Below are 24305 nucleotides of genomic sequence, written 5' to 3' on the forward strand. Positions count from 1 at the left end.
CCTCCATCTCCTGGGTTTAAGCGATTCTACTGCCTCAGCCTCCTGAGTAGCTGGAATTATAGGCACATGCCACCATGCCTGGCTAATTTCTGTATTTTTAGTAGAGACGAGGTTTCACCATGTTGGTCCGGCTGGTCTCGAACTCCTGACCTCAAGTGATCCACTCGCCTCGGCCTCCCAAAGTGCTGGGATTACAGGCGTGAGCCACCGCGCTGGGCCTATATGGATGTTTTTTATATTCCAAGATTATATAAAGTTCCTAGAAATCTGATATGTCTTGGTATAAATGCTATCAGTCATAATTTTGGTTCAGAAATAACTAAATTTCCTTGTCAACTGTGTCATTATAATGAACTCTCATTGGGTTTTAAACCGCAGCCATTTTAAGTCTTGCTGTCCATAGTTATTTTGTTCTGACACTTTCTGAAAGCTCTTTGCAAGCAATTATAATCCTAAACTGCTGTGTGTTCAAAGATGTATATGCAAAAAATGAAATGAACTCTGACAAATACAAGTTTGAGTTCGTACTATCGGACTAAATATCCAAAATTCTAATGAAGAAACTAATGGATTTGTGTAACTGCTAACCAAGATCAAACAGCAAGAATTAATTACATGAGACTGAATTGATAAAAGAAGAATCATGGGTTTTTATGGCTTCTTTATTTGAAACACTGCTGGTTCTTTTAATGTTTTATTTTCTAGATTTAAGGAAACTTTTTTCTTTTAAGGTTATTATAGCTTATAGCAATTTGGTATATTTTTATAATAAAAATAGAAATATTTGCTTTTCCTCCCAACAGGATCCCTCCAGAATTTGCAAACTATTCATGAGTATTCTTATTTTTATGGCAACATCATTATTTGCATATCTGTCCTTTTAATAAAAGGACACAACTGGAAACTGGTTATGTTACCAAGGCTTTGACTGGAATGCCATATTTCAAAATGTGCAAACAATGCCTGGCTTTAAGCGTTCCCTGCTTTACAGTGAGTAAATCTGTCTCTTCCTGGCAGGCTCAGGAACCTCCAGATGCTGGATACAGCAGGCAAAGACTAATGTCTGCCCTGGTTTGGTTTCCTAGCAGAGACATTTTTTAAAGACCAATTTGAGATTCCTCATCAAAATTTCCAGCAAAGCAAATTTAAATATGTGCTTTCAAATATGTGGTTAGTCAGGCAAACTGGTCTTACTGTGATTATCTTTGGTAGAAATGGGAGTGACTTAGGAAAATTACATTTCAAAAGAAAACTCCAGTATGCCTGTTATTTAGATTGTAGCACTGTTCATTGAGTTTTTATTATCTACCTGTACATTGCACTGAATTCTGAATTTTGAGTTTTCTCTAATATCTGGCTACAACTATCCAATGAAGGAGAATTGCTCAGTTCCTGAAGCCCTATAAGCTGAAGCTGGACAAATCTATGTAAATTGCAAGGAATAAGTCTCATGCCTAATGCATGGGCCACAGAGTTCACTAGGATGGCCAAGGCCACAACCAGAGACATTCACAACAGCAAACCACATCAGAGCAAGACTCCCTCTCATAATAAGACTCTTACTCTCCTTAATCTTTCCTTACTTATGCCTAACTCTCACGTGGCAGGACAACGTTGCAGTGAAAATTTCACCATCAGTAGCCTCTGCAGGTAACTTGCACTCCCTGCTTTAATTTAACTCAGTCATGGGATGCGAGATTACCTACTAACAGAGAAGAATCTGTGCAGCTGATGGCGCTTCATGTTGCACACAGATAAACACAGCAGGGTATTGCAGAGCAGACTACTTGGTTAAAACAAGGTAGACTCCTTGTCTAGCTATTGGTTTTAGTTGGGGCCCTAGCCGAGGAGCATACTCCACCCAAACTCTTGGTATTATCCTCCTTAGAGTCATAACAGCAGTCTCCCTGGTGTGCTGTATGCCCTCAAAAAGTTTTAAATGTTTCCATACAGCTACCTGTCAAATGCCAAATGGTCTTTCTCTAGCTGGAACAAAAACCAAAAAAAAAAAAAAAAAAAAAAAAAAAGTGTGATAATGAGGACACCAGAACCTATGAGTGTATGCTGGGACCAGAAACCCAAAATGATGGTAACTGAGAGTGGCACTGATGCTCGAAGGTTTGGTTACGCCCTGGGTGAAAGCCTAACAAAAAGGGAGGACTTGTTAAATAAAAATTATAGGAGGCCACTGTTTTGGACTAAGTGTCTGCACTAGACCCCAAAAGACCAGACTAAAACTCAAAACGGAATCATCCACTAAGTTTCATACTACCAAACCTAAACCTGGGAAGTTCATTTGATCTTCCTAGAAATTGAGAGAAAGAGTGAACAACCAGTTTCTTAAACAGGGAAGTTTAAATCTTCACTGGGAATCATAATGAATTTCCCTCTGCTTTAATCCTTATACAGGAAAGGTGGCCTGAAGCAGCCTGATGTTAACTCATCAGCTATTTTTCTCTTTTCTGTCTCCCTGTCCCAGCCTGACAAGATAAGTAACTTTGAAAGGACTTTGCTTCTGCTCTCTTCAGCCCTTCTTTGTCTATAAAGCCAACCACTTCTGCTCAGCTCAGTGGAACACCTACTGAATTTTATGGAAGGAAGTGTTGCTTGGTTCTAGAACCACAATAAAACCAACTGGGATCTTTAAACTAAAAAAAAAAAAAAAAAAAGCAACAGATTTGTAGTTTTAAAAAAACAGTTTAAAAGCACAATGAAAGGGCCGGGCATGGTGGCTCACGCCTATAATCCCAGCACTTTGGGAGGCCGAGAGGGGGGCAGATCACGACGTCAGGAGTTCAAGACCAGCCTGGCCAAGACGGTTAAACCCGTCTCTACTAAAAATACAAAAATTAGCCAGGCATGGTGGCGGGCGCCTGTAATCCCAGCTACTCGGGAGGCTGAGGCAGGAGAACTGCTTGAAACCAGAAGGCGGAGGTTGCAGTGAGCCGAGATCACGCCACTGCACTCCAGTCTGGGCAAAAGAGCGAAACTCTGTCTCAAAAAAAAAATAAAAAAAAAAAAGTACAATGAAAGAAAAGATGCCAGTCACAAAAGCAACAGAAAATATAAAATAACCAAGAAAAACAAAGAATGCTTAAGATCTATATTAAGAAAAATTCAAAATGCTTTCTGGCTGAGGAATATAAAAGAAGTCTTGACTACATGAAAAGACAAAATTTGTTCTTGGTTAGAAGGAGCACAGTACCATAAAAATTGCTCTATAAATGTAACAGGAAGATTTGTTTTGGATTAGGCAAACTGATTATATATATATCTCTCTATTTATATTTTGGAACTAAAAAAGTTGATTGTAAAATCCATATAAAAATTTAAGTGCAAGAATATCCAGGATGATTCTGAAAAATGTGGGATAATATGGAGAGAATAAGGCCAATCCAACAGTAAGATACACTATAATGTTGTAGCAATGACAACAGTGCAATTTGGTGCATTAATAGTCAGATGGAACAATGGTGCAGATATTCAGTCCAGAAACAGACTGAAACATACAGCTTCTAACTCTAAGGGTACATGAGGTAGAATGGAAAAGGGGCTGTTCTCAGAACGAGTACAAGAGGTGCTGTTCTACAACAAGGCCCACAAGAGTGGCTGAAAAATCAGATCACCAACTTGCAATAATGTCTCATTGTAAGTTTAAAGGAAACTCACTTCTGTCAGGATGACATCATCATCCAGGTCCTCCTCTTCATGCTGCTGAGGAGCTGGGGTGACCAGCATTGGAATCCTTTCCTCATCTGAGGAGTCAGATATGGTGATGGGCCCATCTCTGAGATTGATCCACTCTACAGGAAAGCAGAGAACACTGTTACTGGGAGGTTGGCACTATCACATCCAACCCTTTAAGTTTGTCCTGACAGGGGTACAGCCTAAAGCCAACTTCATGGCTACTAGAGTAACGTACCTCCTCAAGCAGCCCATGCACTTAAACACTAAGAGCCATGTTTCTATGCTGACTTTTGCCAATAACACATTTTAGGAACTGCTAGAGAACATCTGACAATTACTATGCTCAAGATTATCAACTTTTTCTCATACTAGGTTGGAGAAATCTGTTCATAAAATTTTCTTGACTGCCAATTTCTTTAAAGTGAAATAATGGTCTCCCAACCCATCTCTATTCCTCCTGGGAATAAATGTCTTATTTTATTTAAATTGTTTGGTCTGAAAAAATTATCACTCAAAAAATAGTAAAATTTTAATTGTTTAAAATACTGAAATTTGCTCATCTTAAACACAAACTTTAAGAATCATTTAAGCAAACCTATTTCAATGCTTTAGTCAAGCACCCATTTAGCATCTATGACAGTCAGCTATTTAACTTTCCAAGTTTCCTTTAAAATATATAATCTAACCATCTAGATGTAGTAATTCTATTCAAGGTTTTTACTTCCTTTTATCAATTTGAAAACAGGCCATGTTTGATATGAATTACTGGGTAACACAAACTGGTATTTTTTCCTGTCTAGTTCCATGGGAATATCAAAGGTTAAGATGGAAAATTTAAAAAAAAGCATTGGCTGGGAGCAGTGGCTCACACCTGTAATCCCAGCACTTTGGGAGGCCGAGGTGGGTGGATCATGAGGTCAGGAGTTTGAGACCAGCCTGACCAACACAGTGAAACACCATCTCTACTAAAAATACAAAAATTAGCTAGGCGTGGTGGCGCATGCCGGTAATCCCAGCTACTCAGGAGGCTGAGGCAGGAGAATCGTTTGAACTCGGGAGGCAGAGGTTGCAGTGAGCTGAGATCGCAACACTGCACTCTAGCCTGAGTGACAGAGTGAGACCCCATCTCAAATTAAAAAAAAAAAAAATGCATCAAGTGACCTAAAAGAATGGAAGAAGAAAGAGGAAGAAATGAAATGAGGCATCTCATCACTGCAATTTTTGAAATTCTTCCATTAAAGCTGTAATGTTTTTCTTTTGTGTGTGTCGTGTGTGTGTGTGTGTGTGTGCCGGTGTGTTTGTCTGGGACAGGGTCTTGCTCTATTGCCCAGGCTGGAGTACAATGGTGTGATCATAGCTCACTGCAGCTTCAACCTCCTAGGCTCAAGCAATCCTCCCACCTCAGCTTCCCAAGTAGCTAGGACAACAGGTGCACACTACGTTGAACAGTTAATTAAAAAAAAATTTTTTTTTTTGTAGAGATGGAGTCTCACGATGTTCCTATGCTGGCCTTGAACTCCTGGCCTCAAGTGATCCTCCCACCTCGGCCTCCCAAGAAGTCACTGGGATGACAGGCATGAGCCACCATGCCTGACTTAATTGTGGATTTTTAAGGATGAGGAGTTGCCAAGCTCCTCACTCAGCCATTTCAGAAGACACATGCTATGGGGGATCATTCTGAGGAGATACTGAGCAAAGAAAAGCTCTAGCCATTGGTACATGAGGCACAGGAGTCAAGAGAGAAAAGGTACACCACTGAAAATGGCCATAGTGAATAAGACCCCTCCATCCGCAGGAAATTGTAGATTCCTCTCTTGAAGAACTGACCCAAGAAAAAGACACACAATCTTGGTGTACCCAGTGAAAAAGTTGGTTTAGGCTGGGCACGGTGGCTCACGCCTCTAATCCCAGAACTTTGGGAGGCCTAGACAGGCAGATCACTTCAGGCCAGGAGTTCGAGACCAGCCTGGCCAACATGGTGAAACCCCATCTCTACTACAAATACAAAAATTAGCCGGGTGTGGTGGCATGCAACAACTGTAACCCCAGCTACCTGGGAGACTGAGGCAGGAGAATCCCTTGAACCTGGGAGGTGGAGGCTGCAGTAAGCCAAGATCATGCCACTGCACTCCAGCCTGGGTGCTAGAGCAAGACCCTATCTCAGGCTAAAAAAAAAAAAAAAAAAAGGAAAGAAGGGAGGGAGGGAGGGAACTGAAGGAAAGGAAGGAAAGAAAGAAGAGAGGAGGAGCAAAGGAAGGAAAGGAAGGAAAGGAGGGAAAGGAAAGGAAAGAGGGAGGGAGGAAGGAAAGAAGGAAGGAGAAAGGAAGGAAAGAGAGGAAAGGAAGAAGGAAGTGAGGGAGGGAGAGAAGGAAGGAAGGAAGGAAGGAAGGAAGGAACATACCACCTTATAATAAAGTCCAGTGTTTGACAAGATACCACACAACACACCACATGTAAGGTTCCAATTAGCTTTTCAAAGTATACTTAAAAAAAATTTAAAAGAATAACACAGCATGGTCTATAAATCAAGTGTACAAGCTCTATGAATTAATACAAAAGGGCCATCTGCGTATAATCACCACCACAAGCTCAGGAAATATTTCTAGCACATTAGTAGCCTCCCTGTGCTTTCTCCCAATTTCTGCTCTCCTTCGTCCCCAAAGGGAGGATTTCTAATTGCGCAGATAAGTTTTGCATGTTTTTGAGTATATAATATATTCTTCTCTGTCTTTCTTGCAAATAATGTTTGAGATACATCCATACTGCATGCTGTTATAATTCTTTGTTGTATATAATCCACTATATGAATATAACATAAATTATTCCTTCTTCTGTTGATAGACATTTGAGTATGTGGCAGTTTAGGCTACTGTGGATAATGCTATTGAGAACATTCTTGTGCAAGTCTTTGGTGTACTCATTTTAGTTGGATACATTCTAGGAGTGGAAATGCTGAGTCATGGGGTAAGCATATGCTCCATTTTGGCAGATAACACTAAACAAATTTTCCAAATTGTACCAATTTACACTCCCATCTGCAGTGTAGGATAGTATGTTGCTTCACGTCCTTATGGGAACACAATCATGCTCATTCATTTATATACTGTCTATAGATTCTGATATGGTTTGGCTGTGTCCCCACCAAAAATCTTATCTTGAATTGTAATCCCATAATCCCCACGTGTCAACAGTGGGACAGGTGGAGGTAATCGGATCATGGGGGCAGTTTCCCCCATTCTGCTCTCCTGATAGTGAATGAGTCTTGAGGTGTCTGATAGTTTTATAAGCACTGGCATTTCCCCTGCTTGCACTCACTCCATCCTGCCTCCTGAGAAGGTGTCTGCTTCTCCTTTGCCTTTTGCCATGACAGTAATTTTCCTGAGGCCTTCCCAGCAATGTGGAACTGTGAGTCAATTAAACCTCTTTCCTGCATAAATTACCCAGTCTCAGGCATTTCTTCCTAGCAGTGTGAAAGCAGACTAATACAGTTGCTTTCATGCTACAATGGTATAGCTGAATAGTTGCAACAGAAACCACATGGCCTGCAAGACTAAAATATTAACTACTTAGCTCTTTAAATTTGCTGAGCCCTAGTTATCCTGGCTCACTGCAACCTCTGCCTCCTGGGTTCAAGCGATTCTCAGGCCTCAGCCTCCTAAGTAGCTGGCATTACAGGCTTGCAACACCATGCCCGGCTAATTTTTGTATTTTTAGTAGAGATGGGGTTTCCCCATGTTGGCTAGGCTGGATTTGTTTTTGTTTTGTTTTTTGTTTTTGCGACAGGGTCGCTCTCTGTTGCCCAGGCTGGAGTACAATAGCATGAACACAGTTCTCTGCAGCCTTGACCTACGGGGTTCAAGTGATCCTCCCATCTTGGTATCCCAAGTACCTGGGACCTGGTAAACCCAAGACCACCATACCCAGCTAATTTTTTTATATTTAATTTTTTGCAGAGATGAGAATCTCACCATGTTGCCCAGGCTGGTCTCGAAATCCTAGGCTCAAGTTATCCTCCCACTTTGGCCTTCCAAAGTGCTGGCATTACAAGCATGAGCCACTGCGCCTGGCTGAGCTTTTTACTTCTTGTCTAATGTATTTTAGGCCATAAGTTTTCCTCAAAACATGGCATTACATGTATCTCATAAATATAATAGGCTATATTTTCATTATCATGTAATTCAAAATATCTTCTAATTTTCACTGTGATTTCTTCTTACACTGGGTACAGAATCCCACCCATGTTTATTACATTTGTTGACCATGTTCTTCCAATCTTCTATATTCATACAAACGTGTGTATGTGCTTGCTCTTTCAGTTACTGAAACAAGTCTTAAAAATCCCCACTACAATGGTGGATTTGTCCAATTCTGTTTTTAGATCTGCCAATTTTTGCTTTGTATATTTTTCTATCATGTTACTAAGTATACAGGGATTAGCACTATTTTATCTTCTCAGCGCACTGAATCTTTTATCATTATGAACTCTATCAATGAGTTTCTATCAGTTTTATTTGATATTACACAGATATATCAGGGGTGTGTGTGTGTGTGTGTGTGTGTGTGTGTGTGTGTGTGTGTGTGTGTGTGTGTGTGTGTGTGTGTGTGTGTGTGTGTGTGTGTGTGTGTGTGTGTGTGTGTGTGTGTGTGTGTGTGTGTGTGTGTGTGTGTGTCTATTTGCATGATGTACCTTTTTTCCTTCCTGACAAAATTTTTTTAAATCTTTATTTTACCTTCATTTTTAAGCCTATTTCCACTAGGTATAGAATCATAGATGAGTAGGTAAAAACACTATTTAGCAATTAAAAAGGAATGAATTACTGACATATGCAACAACAGGGATGAATCTCAAACACGTTACCTTTCACAAAAGAATTCCGGTACAAAGAATATATACAGTATGTATAATTCCATTTATATGAAATGACAGAGTCAAAAAAAGCAGATTAGTGGTTTCCTTAGGCCTGGAGTGGGGTAAGGACTGACTGCAAAGAGGCACAAGGGAATCTTTTTGGAGTGATAGAAAATGTTCTATATCATAATTCAGGTGGTATATTCATTTGTCAAAACTCACTGAACTATACACTTTAAAAAAAACTACAGAGGTTGATGCATAATAAAAATTATTAATGTTGGCCAGGAGCAGTGGCTCACGCCTGTAATCCTAGCACTTCGTGAGGCAGAGGCAATTGGATCACTTGAGCCCAGCAATTCAAGACCAGCCTTGCCAGGCAACATTGTGAGACCCTCTCTTGATTAAAGAAAAAAAAAATTAATGCAGCTAATAAAAACAGAACTCTATATACCTGAAAAAAGTTCTCATGATGGGTGCAGAGTATACATACTAGTCTAACAAAATATATCTCCAAAGTCAGTAATTTTCCAAAAGGAATTAGTTGTTCTTAAAGAAACTGTTCAAGTATATTTAAGAACCAATTAAAAAGCAACTATAACATTAATTGGATACACATGTACAGAAAATTTTGAAATGATCGTAAATACAAGTTATAACTAAGATTTAAAATTGCCTGAATCTAATAAATTATGGCTACAATCACTACCAAGTTAGAATACGTTATTAATAAAATCCTAAAAATTAGTCCTTCTTTTGCACTCATAATTTGCATAGCTTGAGCAATTTTATTACTCTTGATTTGACCTAATAAAATGTGCTTAATTTTAAATGCTCTGAAAGCCAAATACACAGTTGACTATTGAGCAACACTGATTTGAACAGTGTGGGTCCACTTATTTGCAGATTTTCTTCCACTTGTGTCACTCCTGAGACAGCAGGACTGCACGAGGCTTTTAGGAGCCTATCCCTTGCACCAGTGTGCCATGAATGTGGGATGTGGAATCAAAGGAGATTATTTTGGACCTTTAAGATTTAATGACTGACCTGCTGGGTTCTGGACTTGCGTGGTACCTCTCGCGTCTTTCTTTTGGCCAATTTCTCCCTTTTGGAACAGGAGTATATACCCAATGCGTGTACCCTCATTGTATCTTGGGAATAATTAACTTGTTTTTTGACTTTACAGGCTCATAGGTGGAAGGGACTAGACTTGTCTCAGATAAGACTGGACTTTTGAGTTAATGCTGGAATGAGTTAAGACTTTGGGGCCCGGTGGGAGGTAATTGGATCATGGGGGTGGTATTTCATAAATGATTTAGCACAATCCCCTCTGGTTGCAACAGTGAGTTCTTGTGAGATCTGGTTGTTTAAAAGTGTGTGGCACCTCTTCCCCAACTCCTCTTGTTCCTGCTCCAGCCATGTGAGACAAACCTGCTTCCCCTTCTCCTTCTGTCATGATTATAAGTTTCCTAAGGCCTCCCCAGAAGCAGAGGCCGCTATGTTTCCTATACAGCCTACAGAATTGTGAACCAATTAAACCTCTTTTCTTTCTTTACAAATTACCCAGTCTTGGGCATTTCTTTACAGCCAGTGGAGAACGAACTAATACAAGAACCAACCCCTCTTCCTCCTCCTCTTCAGCCTACTCAATGTAAGGATGATGAAGATGAAAGACCTTTAGAATGGTCCACTTCCACTTAAGGAACAGTAAATATATTTTCTTTCTCTTCCTTATGATTTTCTTAATAACACTTCTTTTCTGTAGCTCACTTTATTGTAAGAATACAGTATACAAAACATACAATATATAACACAATGTGTTGACTGTTTATGTTATCAGTAAGGCTTCCAGTCAACAGTAGGCTATTTGTACTTAAGTTTTGGTGGAGTCATTTTTCTTCTTTTTTTTTTTTTTTGGAGACAGAGTCTTGCCCTGTCGCCCAGGCTGGAGTGCAGTGGCGCAATCTTGGCTCACTACAATCTCTGCCTCCCAGGTTCAAGTGATTCTCCTGCCTCAGCCTCCCAAGTAGCTGGGACTACAGGCATGCACCACCACACCCAGCTAATTTTTGTATTTTTTTAGTAGAAACGGGGTTTCACCATGTTGGTCAGGCTGGTCTCAAACTCCTGACCTCGTGATCCACCCGCCTCGGCCTCCCAAAGTGCTGGGATTACAGGAATGAGCCACCACGCCTGGCCTGGGGGAGTCATTTTTGTAAGGTCAAATGTAATTTACTCTCTACCAGAAAAATCATCTTTGTAAACACAAAATATTATCAATGGGAGAAAACAAAACCAGTATAACCTCTTCCATGGAATTTATAATTGCAAAAAATGAACATAAGGATTCTACACCTCAGCATGATTTTTTTCCTTTTAGCCCAAGTGTAAATGTGAATTCGAATTTAACAGGAAATTTCATAAACATTTAAGAATGTTACAGAAATGCAAGCACTATTCCCTTTACAAATCAATAAAATTCCCCAAAACTTTAAAAGCTGTAGAACAGGCCGGGCGCAGTGTCTCACGCCTGTAATCCCAGCACTTTGGCAGGCTGAGGCGGGCGGATCACCTGAGGTCGGGAGATCAAGACCAGCCTGACCAACGTGGAGAAACCCCATCTCTACTAAAAATACAAAATTAGCAGGGCGTAGTGGTACATGCCTGTAATCCCAGCTACTCGGGAGGCTGAGACGGGAGAATCGTTTGAACCCAGGAGGCGGAACTTGTGGTGAGCCAAGATTACGCCATTGCACTCCAGCCTGGGCAATGAGCGAAATTCTATCTCAAAAAAAGAAAAAAAAACAAAACAAAACTGTAGAACAAAAAAATACATGTTCCAAAATTCCCCTCAAGGCTAAGCCAGAATCTTCCGGCAAAAAAGAAATTAAGCATCATGGGAGGACAAGACTGGTTCAGCATCACCTGTAGTATTTCAGATCATAAAGGCCTAGTGGAGCACTCCTTTATAATCACGTCTTCAAAAACTGATGATGACACTGTCTCTTAAGATTCAATGACTGCATATTAACAGTGTCTTGCCAGTAAATTAATAGCTTATTAATTTAGTTGTAATGAATGAGTCTTACACTTCATTCATGCCAGCAATATCATTATCTGATACAATTCTAGTCTAACTAGTCTTTTTATGTCAAAAATGAAATGTCCCTGGATTCTAAATGGTCCAAAATAGGTTCATTTCAAAAGATATAGCTGTGATACTGAAAGAAAAAGCCACAGGGAAAGGGATGAAGTGAGAGCAAACAACTCACCTTGTCCCCGATGGCAGTGAAAGTTGTTCAAGTGAATTACCTCTTCATTGTTGTTTCCCTCTTCCATTTTCAAATGCAGACATGCACATACGGGACTGCTAATATCTAAACATGGTGACCATCTGTTTCAAAAGGGCTGAAAAGGAAGCAAAGAGCAACAGTAAGAATGAGGGAGTATCAAAACTCTTGCCATGTATCTGGTCAGGGGAACATCTGAAGCTCATGCTGAAAACACTCCTTAAGAAAACATATCCAAGGAGGTGGGTCAAAAAAAAAAACCACATAAACTCAAAACGTATGACATTAAAACAAATTTTTAAAATACACATACTAAAGAGACAAAGTACTGACAGAGAATTCACATCTTGATACAAATATGCTAACAAAGAAATGGGATAAGGGTATTAATAGGCAATTCAATTCACAAAAAAGGAAACACAGAAGATGCTCAATCTCTGTGCATCTGTGTGTGTAATAATCAGGGAAAGGCAAATCAGAAAATGAATTATGTTTCAGCCAGACGCAGAGGCTCACGCCTACAATCCCAGCACTTTGGGAGGCCGAGGGGGGCAGGTCACGAGGTTAGGAGTTCGAGACCAGCCTGACCAACATGGTGAAACCCCAACTCTACTAAAAATAGAAAAATTAGCCGGGCGTGGTGGCACGCGCCTGTAATCCCAGCTACTCCGGACACTGCCACAGGAGAATCGCTTGAACCCGGGAGGCTGAAGTTGCAGGGAGCCAAGATTGTGGCACTGCACTCCAGCCTGTGCAACAGAGTGAGACTCCGTCTCAAAAAAAAAAAAGGAATTATGTTATGTTTCAAACCACTAGGGCGGCAAAAAAGGCAAGTATGTAAGACATGGGAAATCTTATACATTGCTGGTTTGGAGAGTAACTTGGAAAAGATATTCTGAATAGCAACTGGCAATACGCCCTAAATTACAAATGTACATTCCCTGTAACTTAGCAATTCCACTTCCAGGTATATCAGCTAAAGAAACCTCTGTGTGTTCTCCAAGAAATATGCATAACAGAATATACGGACAGCGATGGTCATTACAGCAAATACATAATAAAAGCAATTGGAAATGACCTTACTGGACATCAGTAAAGGAATAAATAAAATTCATATGATACAACACACTTAAATTAACTAATGTTAAATGAAAATAAGTGTGATACCATTTATGTAAGTTCATACACAAATTTAAAATACATTATATTTAAATATTAAATTAAAAAATACAGCCAGGCGTGGTGGCTCACACCTGTAATCCCAGCTCTTAGGGAGGCTGAGGTGGATGGATCACCTAAGGTGAGGAGTTCGAGACCAGCCTGGCCAACATGGTGAAACCCCATCTCTATTAAAAACACACACACAAGCTGGGTGCAGTGGCTCACGCCTGTAATCCCAGCACTTTGGGAGGCCGAGGTAGGCAGATCATGAGGTCAGGAGATTGAGACCATCCTGGCCAACACGGTGAAACCCTGTCTCTACTAAAAATTTAAAAAATAATAATAAATAAATAATAAAAATACAAAAATTAGCAGGGTGTGGTGACGGGCGCCTGATATCCCAGCTAGTCGGGAAGCTAAGGCAGGAGAATGGCATGAACCCGGGAGGCAGACGTTGCAGTGAGCCGAGATCACACCACTGCACTCCAGCTTGCATGACAGAGCGAGACTCTGTCTCAAAAAAAAAAAAATTAAAAATACAGTATGCGTAAGAATGACCTCGGCAACTTCAGGACAGTGACTATTTCTGGGTAAGGGAGAATGAAAAGGAACTTGAACTTGAGCTACATATAACATCTTTTTTCTTTCTTTTAAAGATATTTAAAGCAAACAAGGCAAAACATGAACATATGTTAAATCTGGGTAGCAGACTTGGGTAGTAGACTTGTATTTTTGAAATCCATCCCTCTCTTCCTTTAAAAAGAAGTATCATGGTGTTAAAGCCAAGACATTACATCTCCATGGACCAGCAACAGAACAGAAACACAGAAGTTAGTGATGGGGCCAAAGCTGCAGAACTATTGAACTCTGGGGATAGGAAAAAGAGAAATATTTGGGAAATGGACTCATATGAGAGTAATGGGGACAAAAAAACAACCACCCATGTCTATTATGGAAGGAGAAAAGGTGGGTACCAATGAGGGAGGGGGTAGATTAACTGTTAAGTGACATGAGGGAACCTTTCCGGGTTAAGTCATGCTCCACATATTGATTGTGGTGGTAGTCACCTGGGTATATGCATTTGTCAAAACTCACTGATCTATATACTAAAATGGATAGATTTTATTTTAATTATATATCAATAAAGATTTCTTTGAGGGCTGGGAGCGATGGCTCACAGCTGTAATCCCAGCACTTTGAGAGGCTGAGGCGGGCACATCACTTGAGGTCAGGAGTTCGATACCAGCTGGGCCAACGTGGTGAAACCTCATTTCTACGAAAAATATAAAAATTAGCCAGGCGTGGTGGCAGGCACCTGTAATCCCAGCTACTTGGAAGGCTGAGGCAGGAGAATAGCTTGAACTCAGTCGGTGGAGGTTGTAGTCTTTTTTATTTCTTTTTGAGCCAGAGTCTCTCTCTGTCATCCCGGCTGGAGAGCAGCCGCACGATCACGGCTCACTACAGCCTTGAACCCCTGGGCTCAAGCAATCCTCCTGCCTCAGCCTCAGAGTAGCTGGGACTACAGGCATGCACCACCATGCCTAACTGAATTTTTAAAAATTTTTTGTAGAGACAGGGTCTCACTGTGCTGCCCAGGCCGGTTTGGATATCCCGGTCTCAAGCATTCCTTCTGCGTTTGCTTCCCAAAGTGCTGGGATTACAGGTGTGAACCACCAAGCCCAGCCTGTATCAACAAAGATTTAAAAAAATAAAACAGACGGAAGGGCACGACGGCTCATGCCTGTAATCTCAGCACTTTGGGAGGCCGAGGCAGGTGGATCACTCGAGGTCAGGAGTTTGAGACCAGCCTGGCCAACATGGCGAAACCCTGCTTCTACTAAAAATACGAGAAATTAGCCAGGTGTGGTGGCAGGTGCCTCTAATCCCAGCTACTTGGGAGGCTGAGGCAGGAGAATTGCTTCAACCCGGGAGGCAGAGGTTGTAGAGTAAGCTGAGATCGCGCCATTGCACTCCAGGTTGGGAGACAAGAGTAAAACTCTGTCTCAAAAGAATAAATAAATTAAAAAAAAAAAAACAACAGATAAGTATCCATTCAAGCCAGCAATGGTGTGGTGAAACTATACTGGCTATTGGACAGTAGTAAAAATAAAACCACACATAAATATGTCATAAGGTAAAACATTAAAATTGCAAAAACTGCCAGAGGTAAAACAAAGATAAAAATAGACTCTTCAGGCTGGGCGCAGTGACTCACACCTGTAATCCCAGCACTTTGGGAGGCTGAGGAGGGCAGATCACTTGAAGTCAGGAGTTTGAGACCAGCCTGGTCAATATGGCAAAACGCCATCTCTACTAAAAATACAAAAATCAGCTTGGTGTGGTGGCATGCGCCTGTAATCCCAGCTATTCAGGAGGTTGAGATATGAGAATCGCTTGAACCCGGGAGGCGGAGGCTGCAGTAGGCCAAGATTGTGCCACTGCACTCCAGCCTGGGCAACAGAGCAAGACACCGTCTCAAAAAAAAAAAAAAAAAAAAAAAGACTCTTCATAAGAAGCAATTAACACTAAAGTAATAAAATATGATCTTTAAGTAGTAGAGAAAAAATAATTGTAAACTTCAAATTCTATGATCTCTTAAATTATTTTTCAAGAGTAAGGATAGGGGCTGGGTGCAGTGGCTCATGCCTATAATCCCACCACTTTGGGAAGCCAAAGCAGGACAATCACTGGAGGTCAGAAATTTGAGACCAGCCTGAGCAAACTTGGTGAGACCACATCTCTACAAAAAACTGAAAAAAATTAGTTGGGCATGGTGGCACGCATCTGTGATCCCAGCTACTCCGGAGGCTGAGGCTAGAGGATTGCTTGAGCCCATGAGTTCCAAGGGTACAGTGAGCTATGATCAACCCACTGCACTCCAGCCTAGGAAACAGAGCAAGACTCTCTTAAAAAAAAAAAACAAAAAACAAGAAAGGACAGGATAAAACAATTTTTACACATTCAAAGACTAAGAGAGTTTACCTCCCACAGATACTCAAAGAGCTATTAAAAAAATAAACTTCAAGACCGGGCACGGTGGCTCACGCCTGTAATCCCAGGACTTCAGGAGGTCAAGGCCAGTGGATTGCTTAAGGTCAGGAGTTGAGACCAGCCTGGGAAACATAGTGAGGACTATCTATACTAAAAATACAAAAATTAGCTGGGTGTGGTAGCAGGTGGGAACCTGTAATCCCAGCTACTTGGGAGGCTGAGGTAAGAGAATTGCTTGAGCTTGGAAGGTGGAGGTTGCAGTGAGCTGAGATCGTGCCACTGCACTCCAGCCTAGGCAACAGGGTGAGACTCCATCTCAAAAAATAAAAAAATAAAAAATAAGGCATGGTGGTGCATGCCCGTAGTCCCAGCTACTCAGGAAGCTGAAGCAGGAGGACTGCTTGAGCCCAGGAGTTCAACACTGCAGTGTGCCACCACCATGCCACTGCACTCCAGCCAGGGTGAGAGCGAGACCCTGCCTCTGAAACAAACAAAAAGCATGAAAAAGAAACATGGGGCTGGCATGGTGGCTCACACCTGTAATCCCAGCACTTCGAGAGGCTGAGGCAGGCAGACTGCCTGAGCTCAGGAGTTTGCGACCAGCCTGGGCAACACAATGAAACCGTCTCTACTAAAATACAAAAAAAAAAAAAAAAAAAAAAATTAGCCAGCCGTGGCAGTATGTGCCTGTAATCCCAGCTACTCAGGAGGCTGAGGCAGGAGAATTGCTTGAACCCAGGAGGCAGAGGTTGCAGTGAGCTGAGATCGCACCATTGCAGTCCAGCCTGAGCAACAGAGCAAGACTCCGTCTCAAAAAAAAAAAAGAAAGAAAGAAATAGAAACATGAATCCAGGCTGGGCACAATGGCTCACACTTGTAATCCAGGAAACCAGTCCTTGGGAGACCAAGGTGGGAGAATCGCTTGATGCTAGAGGTTCAAGACCAGCCTGGGCAATATAGCTAGACCCTGTTTCTACAAAAAATGAAAATTAAAAAATTAGCTGCGCGGGGTGGCATGTACCTATAGTTCTAGCTACTCAGGAGTCTGAAGCAGGAGGATCTCCTGAACCCAGGAGTTTGATGTTGCAGTGAGCCATGAGTGTGCCACTGCATTACAGCCTGGGTGAGAGTGAGACACTGCCTCAAAAAACTAAAACAAAAACAAACAAAAAAAATCCTTGAGTCTAGAGAGATGTGTGGTGCTCTAAACTGTGTCACGCCTGGCCTCCAAATTCCTATATTGAAGCTCTGACCTCCAATATAATGGTATTTGGAGATGAAGTCTGTGGGAGGTGATTAGAATTAGATGAAGTTGTGGAGGCTGGGCCCTCATGATGGCTGGGCACTCTGAGAAGAAGAGATCTAGAGAGCTTGCTTTTTCTCTCCATCATGTGAGAACACAGGGAGAAGGCAGTTGTCTGAGATCCAGGAAGAGAGAAATAACCAGAATCCAACAATGCTGAAATTCTATTCTCAGACTTCCAAATTCCAGAACTGTGAGAAAATAAATTTGTCTTAAATGTCACCCAGCTGATGCTATTTTGTTAGTCTATGGTATCAGTCAGCTTGAGCTGACTAATACAGGTGGAATTACAGAAACAACACATATAGCACAGAAAATAAGGAAACAGGGTCTTAATTTCAGGTAACAAATGTCTGTGGCACAACTTTTTAAAAATGTTTAAAAGGTGAAACTAAAATTCTATATAATTATAAAGGGTGCGCGTGTATGTTTAGAGATTGATATTCACCAGATAGTTGTACAATGATAATGTCCTTGGGTCCTGTTCCAGAGGCTAACAGAGAGGATAAACTTACAAGCCAAAATGAGGATGCTACTATGTATGAACCATTTTTCTTATCACTTCACATGCATAACACATCTAATCCTAACAAGAACCCTATAATCCTGGCATGATTATTAACCTTATTTTACAGAGACTTTGGTTCTGGCCATGACAAAGTATTAATAGCCTATAGTAGACCAACACTTTGCCTCTTCTTATAAATCTACTACAAAAAGACCGAATATATAAAACACATCTTTGAAGGCAATGGTGAAAAACCAGCTGGCAGGATTTCAGGGACTCTGATCCATGAAAAATGAGAAGCACATCAGGAGAGGACATATCCATCCTAAATTTTTTGTCTCCTGAAGGCATTTCCCAAATCTTAAGTGTGAAAAAATGGACCTGAGGTAGAAGCAGCAATTTCAATGGGCTAAGGAGTTGAAGGTCAGAGTTTGGGGCTTGCCAAAGTAGCTGAGACTTAAGGGACAAAATTCCAGCAAGGAAGAATCCACTGAGAAAGAACTCTCCAAAAACCAGAATAATAACCTCCTCACCCCCCACCAAGTTGTTGACCTATGCTACATACATGCAGGACTAGACTCCCCAAAATCCAATAGCAGAGAAGCTAAAGAGCTGAGCAGAGATCTCAGCAAACACGTACTGTTGAGAGGGATTTTTTTTTTTTTTTTTTTGAGAGGGAGTTTTGCTCTGCCACCCAGGCTGAAGTAATGGTGCGATCTTGGCTCACTGCAACCTCTGCCTCCTGGGTTCAAGCCATTTTCCTGCCTCAGCCTCCCGAGTAGTGGGGACTACAAGCACGCACCACCATGCCCAGCTAATTTTTGTATTTTTAGTAGAGGGGATTTTGTCATGTTGGCCAAGGTGGTCTCGAATTCCTGACCTCAGGTGATGCACTTGCTTTGGCCTCCCAAAGTACTGGGATTACAGGCATGAACCACCACTCCCAGCCTGTTGAGAGAGATTAAAGGGCAAGCCCAACCAAAGTAGAGGAATGCTGGTAAACACTGAGCTTTCATCTGAGATCCTAGGAGAGCCAAATCTTAAGGGTTAAGAGCAAAATGAAAACAGACTTAATAAAGACCAAACCATGACAGGATCAAGATGATTTGCCGGTACTCTAGTTTGCACACCTAAAAAACTTAAACCACAATGGAGGAGTATCATTTGGAACTTCCAGTTTTTTCATTCATAATGTCCAGACTTTGATTTAAAAAAAAATTACCAGGTGCGGTAGCTCATGCCTTGTAATCCTAGCACTTTGGGAGGCTGAAGCAGGAGGATCACTTGAGCCCCGGAGTTTAAGACCAGCCTGGGAAACACAGTGAGATCTTGGCTCTATTGGGGGGGGGGGGGGAAAGGCTGGGCCCAGTAGCTCATGCCTGTAATCTCAGCACTTTGGGAGGCTGAGGCAGACACAGACACAGACACAGACACACACACACACACACACACACACACACACCCCTACACCTTAAACTGACACACACCTACACCTTAAACTGACAGACCTTAAGGAAACAAGATGAATCCACTTACAGCTGGATAGGCTTGAACAGTACTATCAAAGAGCTTGACCTAACTGACACTTTATCGAGTAACTGCAGAATACACGTTCCTTTCAAGTGTATAAGAACATTCACAAAACAGACTGTATGCCGTGCCATAACAAATTTCGAAGGCTTGAAATCATACAGCATGTTCTCTGACAACAGTCAATAAAAGATAATTAGGAAATTCTGAAATGTGAGAAATAAAGCAACCTTTTTTTTTTTTTTGAGACAGAGTCTTGCTCTGTCACCCAGGCTGGAGTGCAGTGGCTCGATCTCGGCTCACTGCAAGCTCCGCCTCCCGGGTTTACGCCATTCTCCTGCCTCACCCTCCCGAGTAACTGGGACTACAGGCACCCACCACCACACCCGGCTAATTTTTTGTATTTTTAGTACAGACGGGGTTTCACCATGTTAGCCAGGATGGTCTCGATCTCCTGACCTTGTGATCCACCCGCCTCGACCTCCCAAAGTGCTGGGATTACAGGCATGAGCCACTGTGCCCAGCCGAAGCAACTATTAAAATCCACACATTAAAGAAGAAATTACAATGAAAAGTATTTAACTATTTTGACTAAATAAACTGAAAGATAATGCAAACAAAATATATCAAAATTTATGGGAAGGAGGTAAAATAGTTTATTAGACAGCAATTTACAGTTCCAAATGCCCTTTTTTTTTTTTTTGACGGAGTTCCCCTCTGTTGCCAGACTGGAGTGCAGCGGCATGATCTCAGCTCACTGCAGACTCCCGAAGTATTGGGATTACAGGCGTAAGCCACCACGTCCGGCCACAAATGCCTTATTTTAAAGAAAGAGGCTGGGCGTGGTGGCTCATGCCTGTAATCCCAGCACTTTGGGAGTCTGAGGTGGGCAGACTGCTTGAGCTCAGGAGTTCAAGACCAGCCTGGGCAACATGGTGAAACGCTGTCTCTACCAACAAACAAACAAATTAGATGGGCATGGTGGCATGCACCTGTGGTACCAGCTACATGGGAGGCCGGGGAGGGAGGACTGCCTGAGCCTAAGAGGCAGAAGTTGCAGTAACCTAAGATCACTCCACTGTACTCCAACCTGGGAGACAGTGAGAGCCGTCTCAAAAAAAAGAAAAAAAGAAAAAAGACTGAAAATCAGCCAGGCGTGGTGACTCACGCCTATAATCCCAGCACTTTGGGAGGCCAAGACGGACGGATCACTTGAGGTCAGGAGTTTGAGACCAGCCTGGCCAACATGGTGAAAACCTGTCTCTATTAAAAATACAAAAATTAGCCAGGCTTGGTGTAGTCAGGAGGCTGAGGCAGAGGAATCACTTGAACCCAGGAGGCCAAGGTTGCAGTGAGCTGAGATTGTGCCACTGTACCCCAACCTGGGTGACACAGTGAGACCCATCTCAAAAAAAAAAAAACTGAAAATCGGCTGCGTGTGGTGGCTCACGCCTGTAGTCCCAGCACTTTGGGAGGCTGAGGCAAGCAGATTGCTTGAGCACATAAGTTTAAGGCCAGCGAAACCCCGTCAAAAAAGATTACTGGGGCTGGGCGCCGTGGCTCACGTCTGTAACCCTAGCACTTTCGGAGGCCAAGATGGGCGGATCACCTGAGGTTGGGAGTTTGAGACCGGCCTGACCAACATGGAGAAACCCCATCTCTACTAAAAATACAAAATCACCAGGCATGGTGGCACATGCCTGTAATCCCAGCTACTCAGGAGGCTGAGGCAGGAGAATCACTTGAACCTGGGAGGCGGAGGTTGCGGTGAGCCGAGATCACGCCAATGCACTCCAGCCTGGGCAACAAGAGCAAAATTCTGTCTCAAAAAAAAAAAAAAAAAAAAAAAAAAAAAGATTACTGGGAGAAATTAAGTATCAAATAAATGTAGAGACATACCATATTCACGGGTGGGAAAGCTCAATTTTGCAAAGATGTCCATTCACTCTAAATTGACGTGTAGATTTAATACAAACTTTATCAGGTTTTAAGAATAGATATATACTAGATGACTTTAGAATTTACGGGAAAACAGCCAAGAATAACCAAAGCATTCATGGAGAAAAACAAAAGGAGGATTTACAGTAGGAGATATTGTATTAAGTTACACTAATTAAGACAATATTGTATTGACAAAAGAAAGTCCAATGGAACAGAGTGCAGAACAGATTCTTTTTTTTTTCTTTCACCTCGAAACACTGTATTGCTCTGTCGCCCAGGCCGGAGTGCAGTGGTGTGATCTCGGCTCACTGCAACCTCCGCCTCCTGGGTTCAAGCGATTCTCCTGCCTCAGCCTCCAGAGTTGCTGGGATTACAAGCATGCACCACCACGCCCCGCTAATTTTTGTGTTGTTGGTAGAGACAGGGTTTCACCATGTTGGCCAGGCTGGTCTCGAACTCTTGACCTTGTGATTTGCCCGCCTTGGCCTCCCAAAGTGCTGGGATTACAGGCGTGAGCCACCACACCTGGCCCCAGATTCAATCTTATACGAATGTTTATGACAAAAGTAGTATTGCAGAGCAGTGGAAAACATGACCTTTCTACTATATGACGCTGTACTCAAAAGCCATATATGGGGTGGGAGTAGGGGGTAACAACCCTTCCTCATGCCTTACACAAAAACAATTTTAGATAACTACATATTTAAACAGAAAGGTAAAATAAGTTTCTAGAAGTTAACACAAAATCTCCACAATCTTAGAGGTGCAAAAGATACCCTAAACAGGACATAAACAGTACTATCCATAAAAGAAAAAACTGAAACACTATATATTAAAATTAAGCATGTCTACTCACCAAAGAAATTAAGAATGAAAAGGCAAGCCACCAGGAGAAAATATAAAAATTCTTGCATGTTAACTGAAAAGAAAAAGAATCCAGGCAGGGTGCAGCGGCTCATGCCTGTAATTCCTGCACTTTGGAAGGCCGAGGCAGGCAGATCACGTGAGCTCAGGAGTTTGAGACCAGCCTGGACAACATGGCAAAACCCCATTTCTACAAAAAAACCAAAAAAATTAGCCAGGCACAGTAGCGGGCACCTAGTCCCAGCTACTCAGGAGGCTGAGATGGGAAGATCTCTTGAGCTCAAGAGGTGGAGGTTGCAGTAAGCTGTGATCCCGCCACTGCATTCCAGCGTGGGCAATAGGGGTGAAACACTGTTCCCCCACTAAAAAAAATCTGCCCAAAGGAAAAATGGGGCAAACAATTTGAATTAACAATGGCTGAGTACCCTGAGGAAATGCAAAAGGCCAATAAATAAATGAAAAAGTGTCCAACATTATGAGACATCAGAGAAATGTAAACTAAAACCACAAGGGGCCAGGCGCAGTGGCTCACGCCTTGTAATCCCAGCACTTTGGGAGGCCGAGGCGGGTGGATCACCTGAGCTCAGGAGTTCGAGACCAGCCTGACCAACATGGAGAAACCCTGTCTCTACTAAAAATACAAAATTAGCTGGGCATGGTGGCCCATGCCTGTAATCCCAGCTCCTTGGGAGGCTGAGGCAGGAGAATCGCTTGAACCGGGGAGGTGGAGGTTGCGGTGAGCCGAGATTGAGCCATTGCACTCCAGCCTGGGCAACAAGAGTGAAACTCTGTCCCAATAAAATAAAGTAAAATAAAACCACAAGGAAATTCTGGGAAGACAGTAGTAGTAACAGCAGAATAGTCTTTGAATCTCCTCGAATTCTCACACAGTAACAGAAAAAATTCCATGGACAACAGTTACAAAAAAACTAGACAAGAAAGAATCTCCACAAACACCACATTACTATAAACACAAGATTTACATGTGCTTCTTGCTCTGTCACCCAGGCTGGAGTGCAGTGGTTCGATCTCGGCTTACTGCAACTTCCATCTCCCAGGTTTAAGCGATTCAATTCTTTCCTTCCTCTCTGAGAAAATCTCAATTTTCTTTGCCTTCCTGGGAGAAACCACTGTGCCTCAGAGGCAGTAAGCCCCAGATCGGGGCTTCTCATTAAATGTTACAAAGAGTTAATAATAGTCAAATAATATCAGTATTTTCTCAACTTATAGAATGTGAAGTTATAGATACTATCAAAATAGACAAATATCAAAACCAGGTTAGCAAAGTTTTACAACAGAAATTTCTCGCATTGATAACTGAACAAAGGTATTCCTTTTTTTTTTTTTTTTTTGAGACAGAGTTTCGCTCTTGTCACCCAGGCTAGAGCGCAATGGCACGATCTCGGCTCACTGCAATCCTCTGCATCCCGGGTTCAAGCAATTCTCCTGCCTCACCCTCCCAAGTAGCTGGGATTACAGGCATGTGCCACCACGTCTGGCTAATTTTTGTATTTTTAGTAGACACAGGGTTTCACCATGTTGGCCAGGCTAGTCTCGAACTCCTGACCTCTGGTGATCCACACGTCTCAGCCTCTCAAAGCGGTGGGATTACAGGCATGAGCCACCATGCCTGGCCCCAGGTATTCCCACTTTTAAAACTGACATATACCAGTGTTAAGTTTGGGTCTCTCATTTGAAATAATGATATTGATGTTATTTATAAGTAGCATGGTATTTAAAAGAACAGCTCTGGTATCAAATGTGAACTGCATCTAATCAAGTCCTTTTTTTCCCCAAATAAGATTTTTTTTTTTTTTTGAGACGGAGTCTCCCACTGTCACCTGGGCTGGAGTGCAGTGGTGCAATCTCAGCTCACTGCAACCTCTGCGTCCTGGGTTCAAGCGATTCTCCTGCCTCAGCCTCCTGAGTAGCTGGGATTAAAGGTGCCCGCCACCACACAAGCTAGTTTGTTGTATTTTTAGTAGAGACGATGTTTCACCATGTTGGCCAGGCTGGTTTCAAACTCCTGACCTCATGATCTGCCCGCCTTGGCCTCCCAAAGTGCTGAGATTACAGGAGTGAGCCACCGCACCCAGCCAGATTTTTAAAAAGTATTTTGAACACTATTTTCAAGCCAAATTTTGAGACAGAGTCTTGCTTGGTCACCCAGGCTGGGGTGCA

The 24305-nt window shown here is 42.2% G+C and overlaps 1 protein-coding gene and 1 pseudogene across 2 annotated transcripts in view; both read right to left on the bottom strand.

Moving 5' to 3' along the window:
- RNF216 (ring finger protein 216) overlaps positions 1-24305 on the bottom strand; it is a 158549-nt gene that overhangs the window by 126112 nt on the left and 8132 nt on the right. For both annotated transcript variants that reach the window (XM_002817670.6, XM_002817671.5), the window contains exons 2-3: positions 11809-11944; positions 3670-3803 (exon numbers count right to left, since the gene is read on the bottom strand). In XM_002817670.6, coding sequence (XP_002817716.1) covers positions 3670-3803; positions 11809-11875 — 201 coding nt within the window. In that variant the 5' untranslated portion in view covers positions 11876-11944. The remainder of the gene's footprint in view (positions 1-3669; positions 3804-11808; positions 11945-24305) is intronic.
- Positions 21189-23435, bottom strand: LOC129053677 (uncharacterized; annotated as a pseudogene).

The sequence above is a fragment of the Pongo abelii genome, chromosome 6 (genome assembly GCF_028885655.2).
Source record: "Pongo abelii isolate AG06213 chromosome 6, NHGRI_mPonAbe1-v2.0_pri, whole genome shotgun sequence".
In the NCBI taxonomy this organism is placed as follows: domain Eukaryota; kingdom Metazoa; phylum Chordata; class Mammalia; order Primates; family Hominidae; genus Pongo; species Pongo abelii.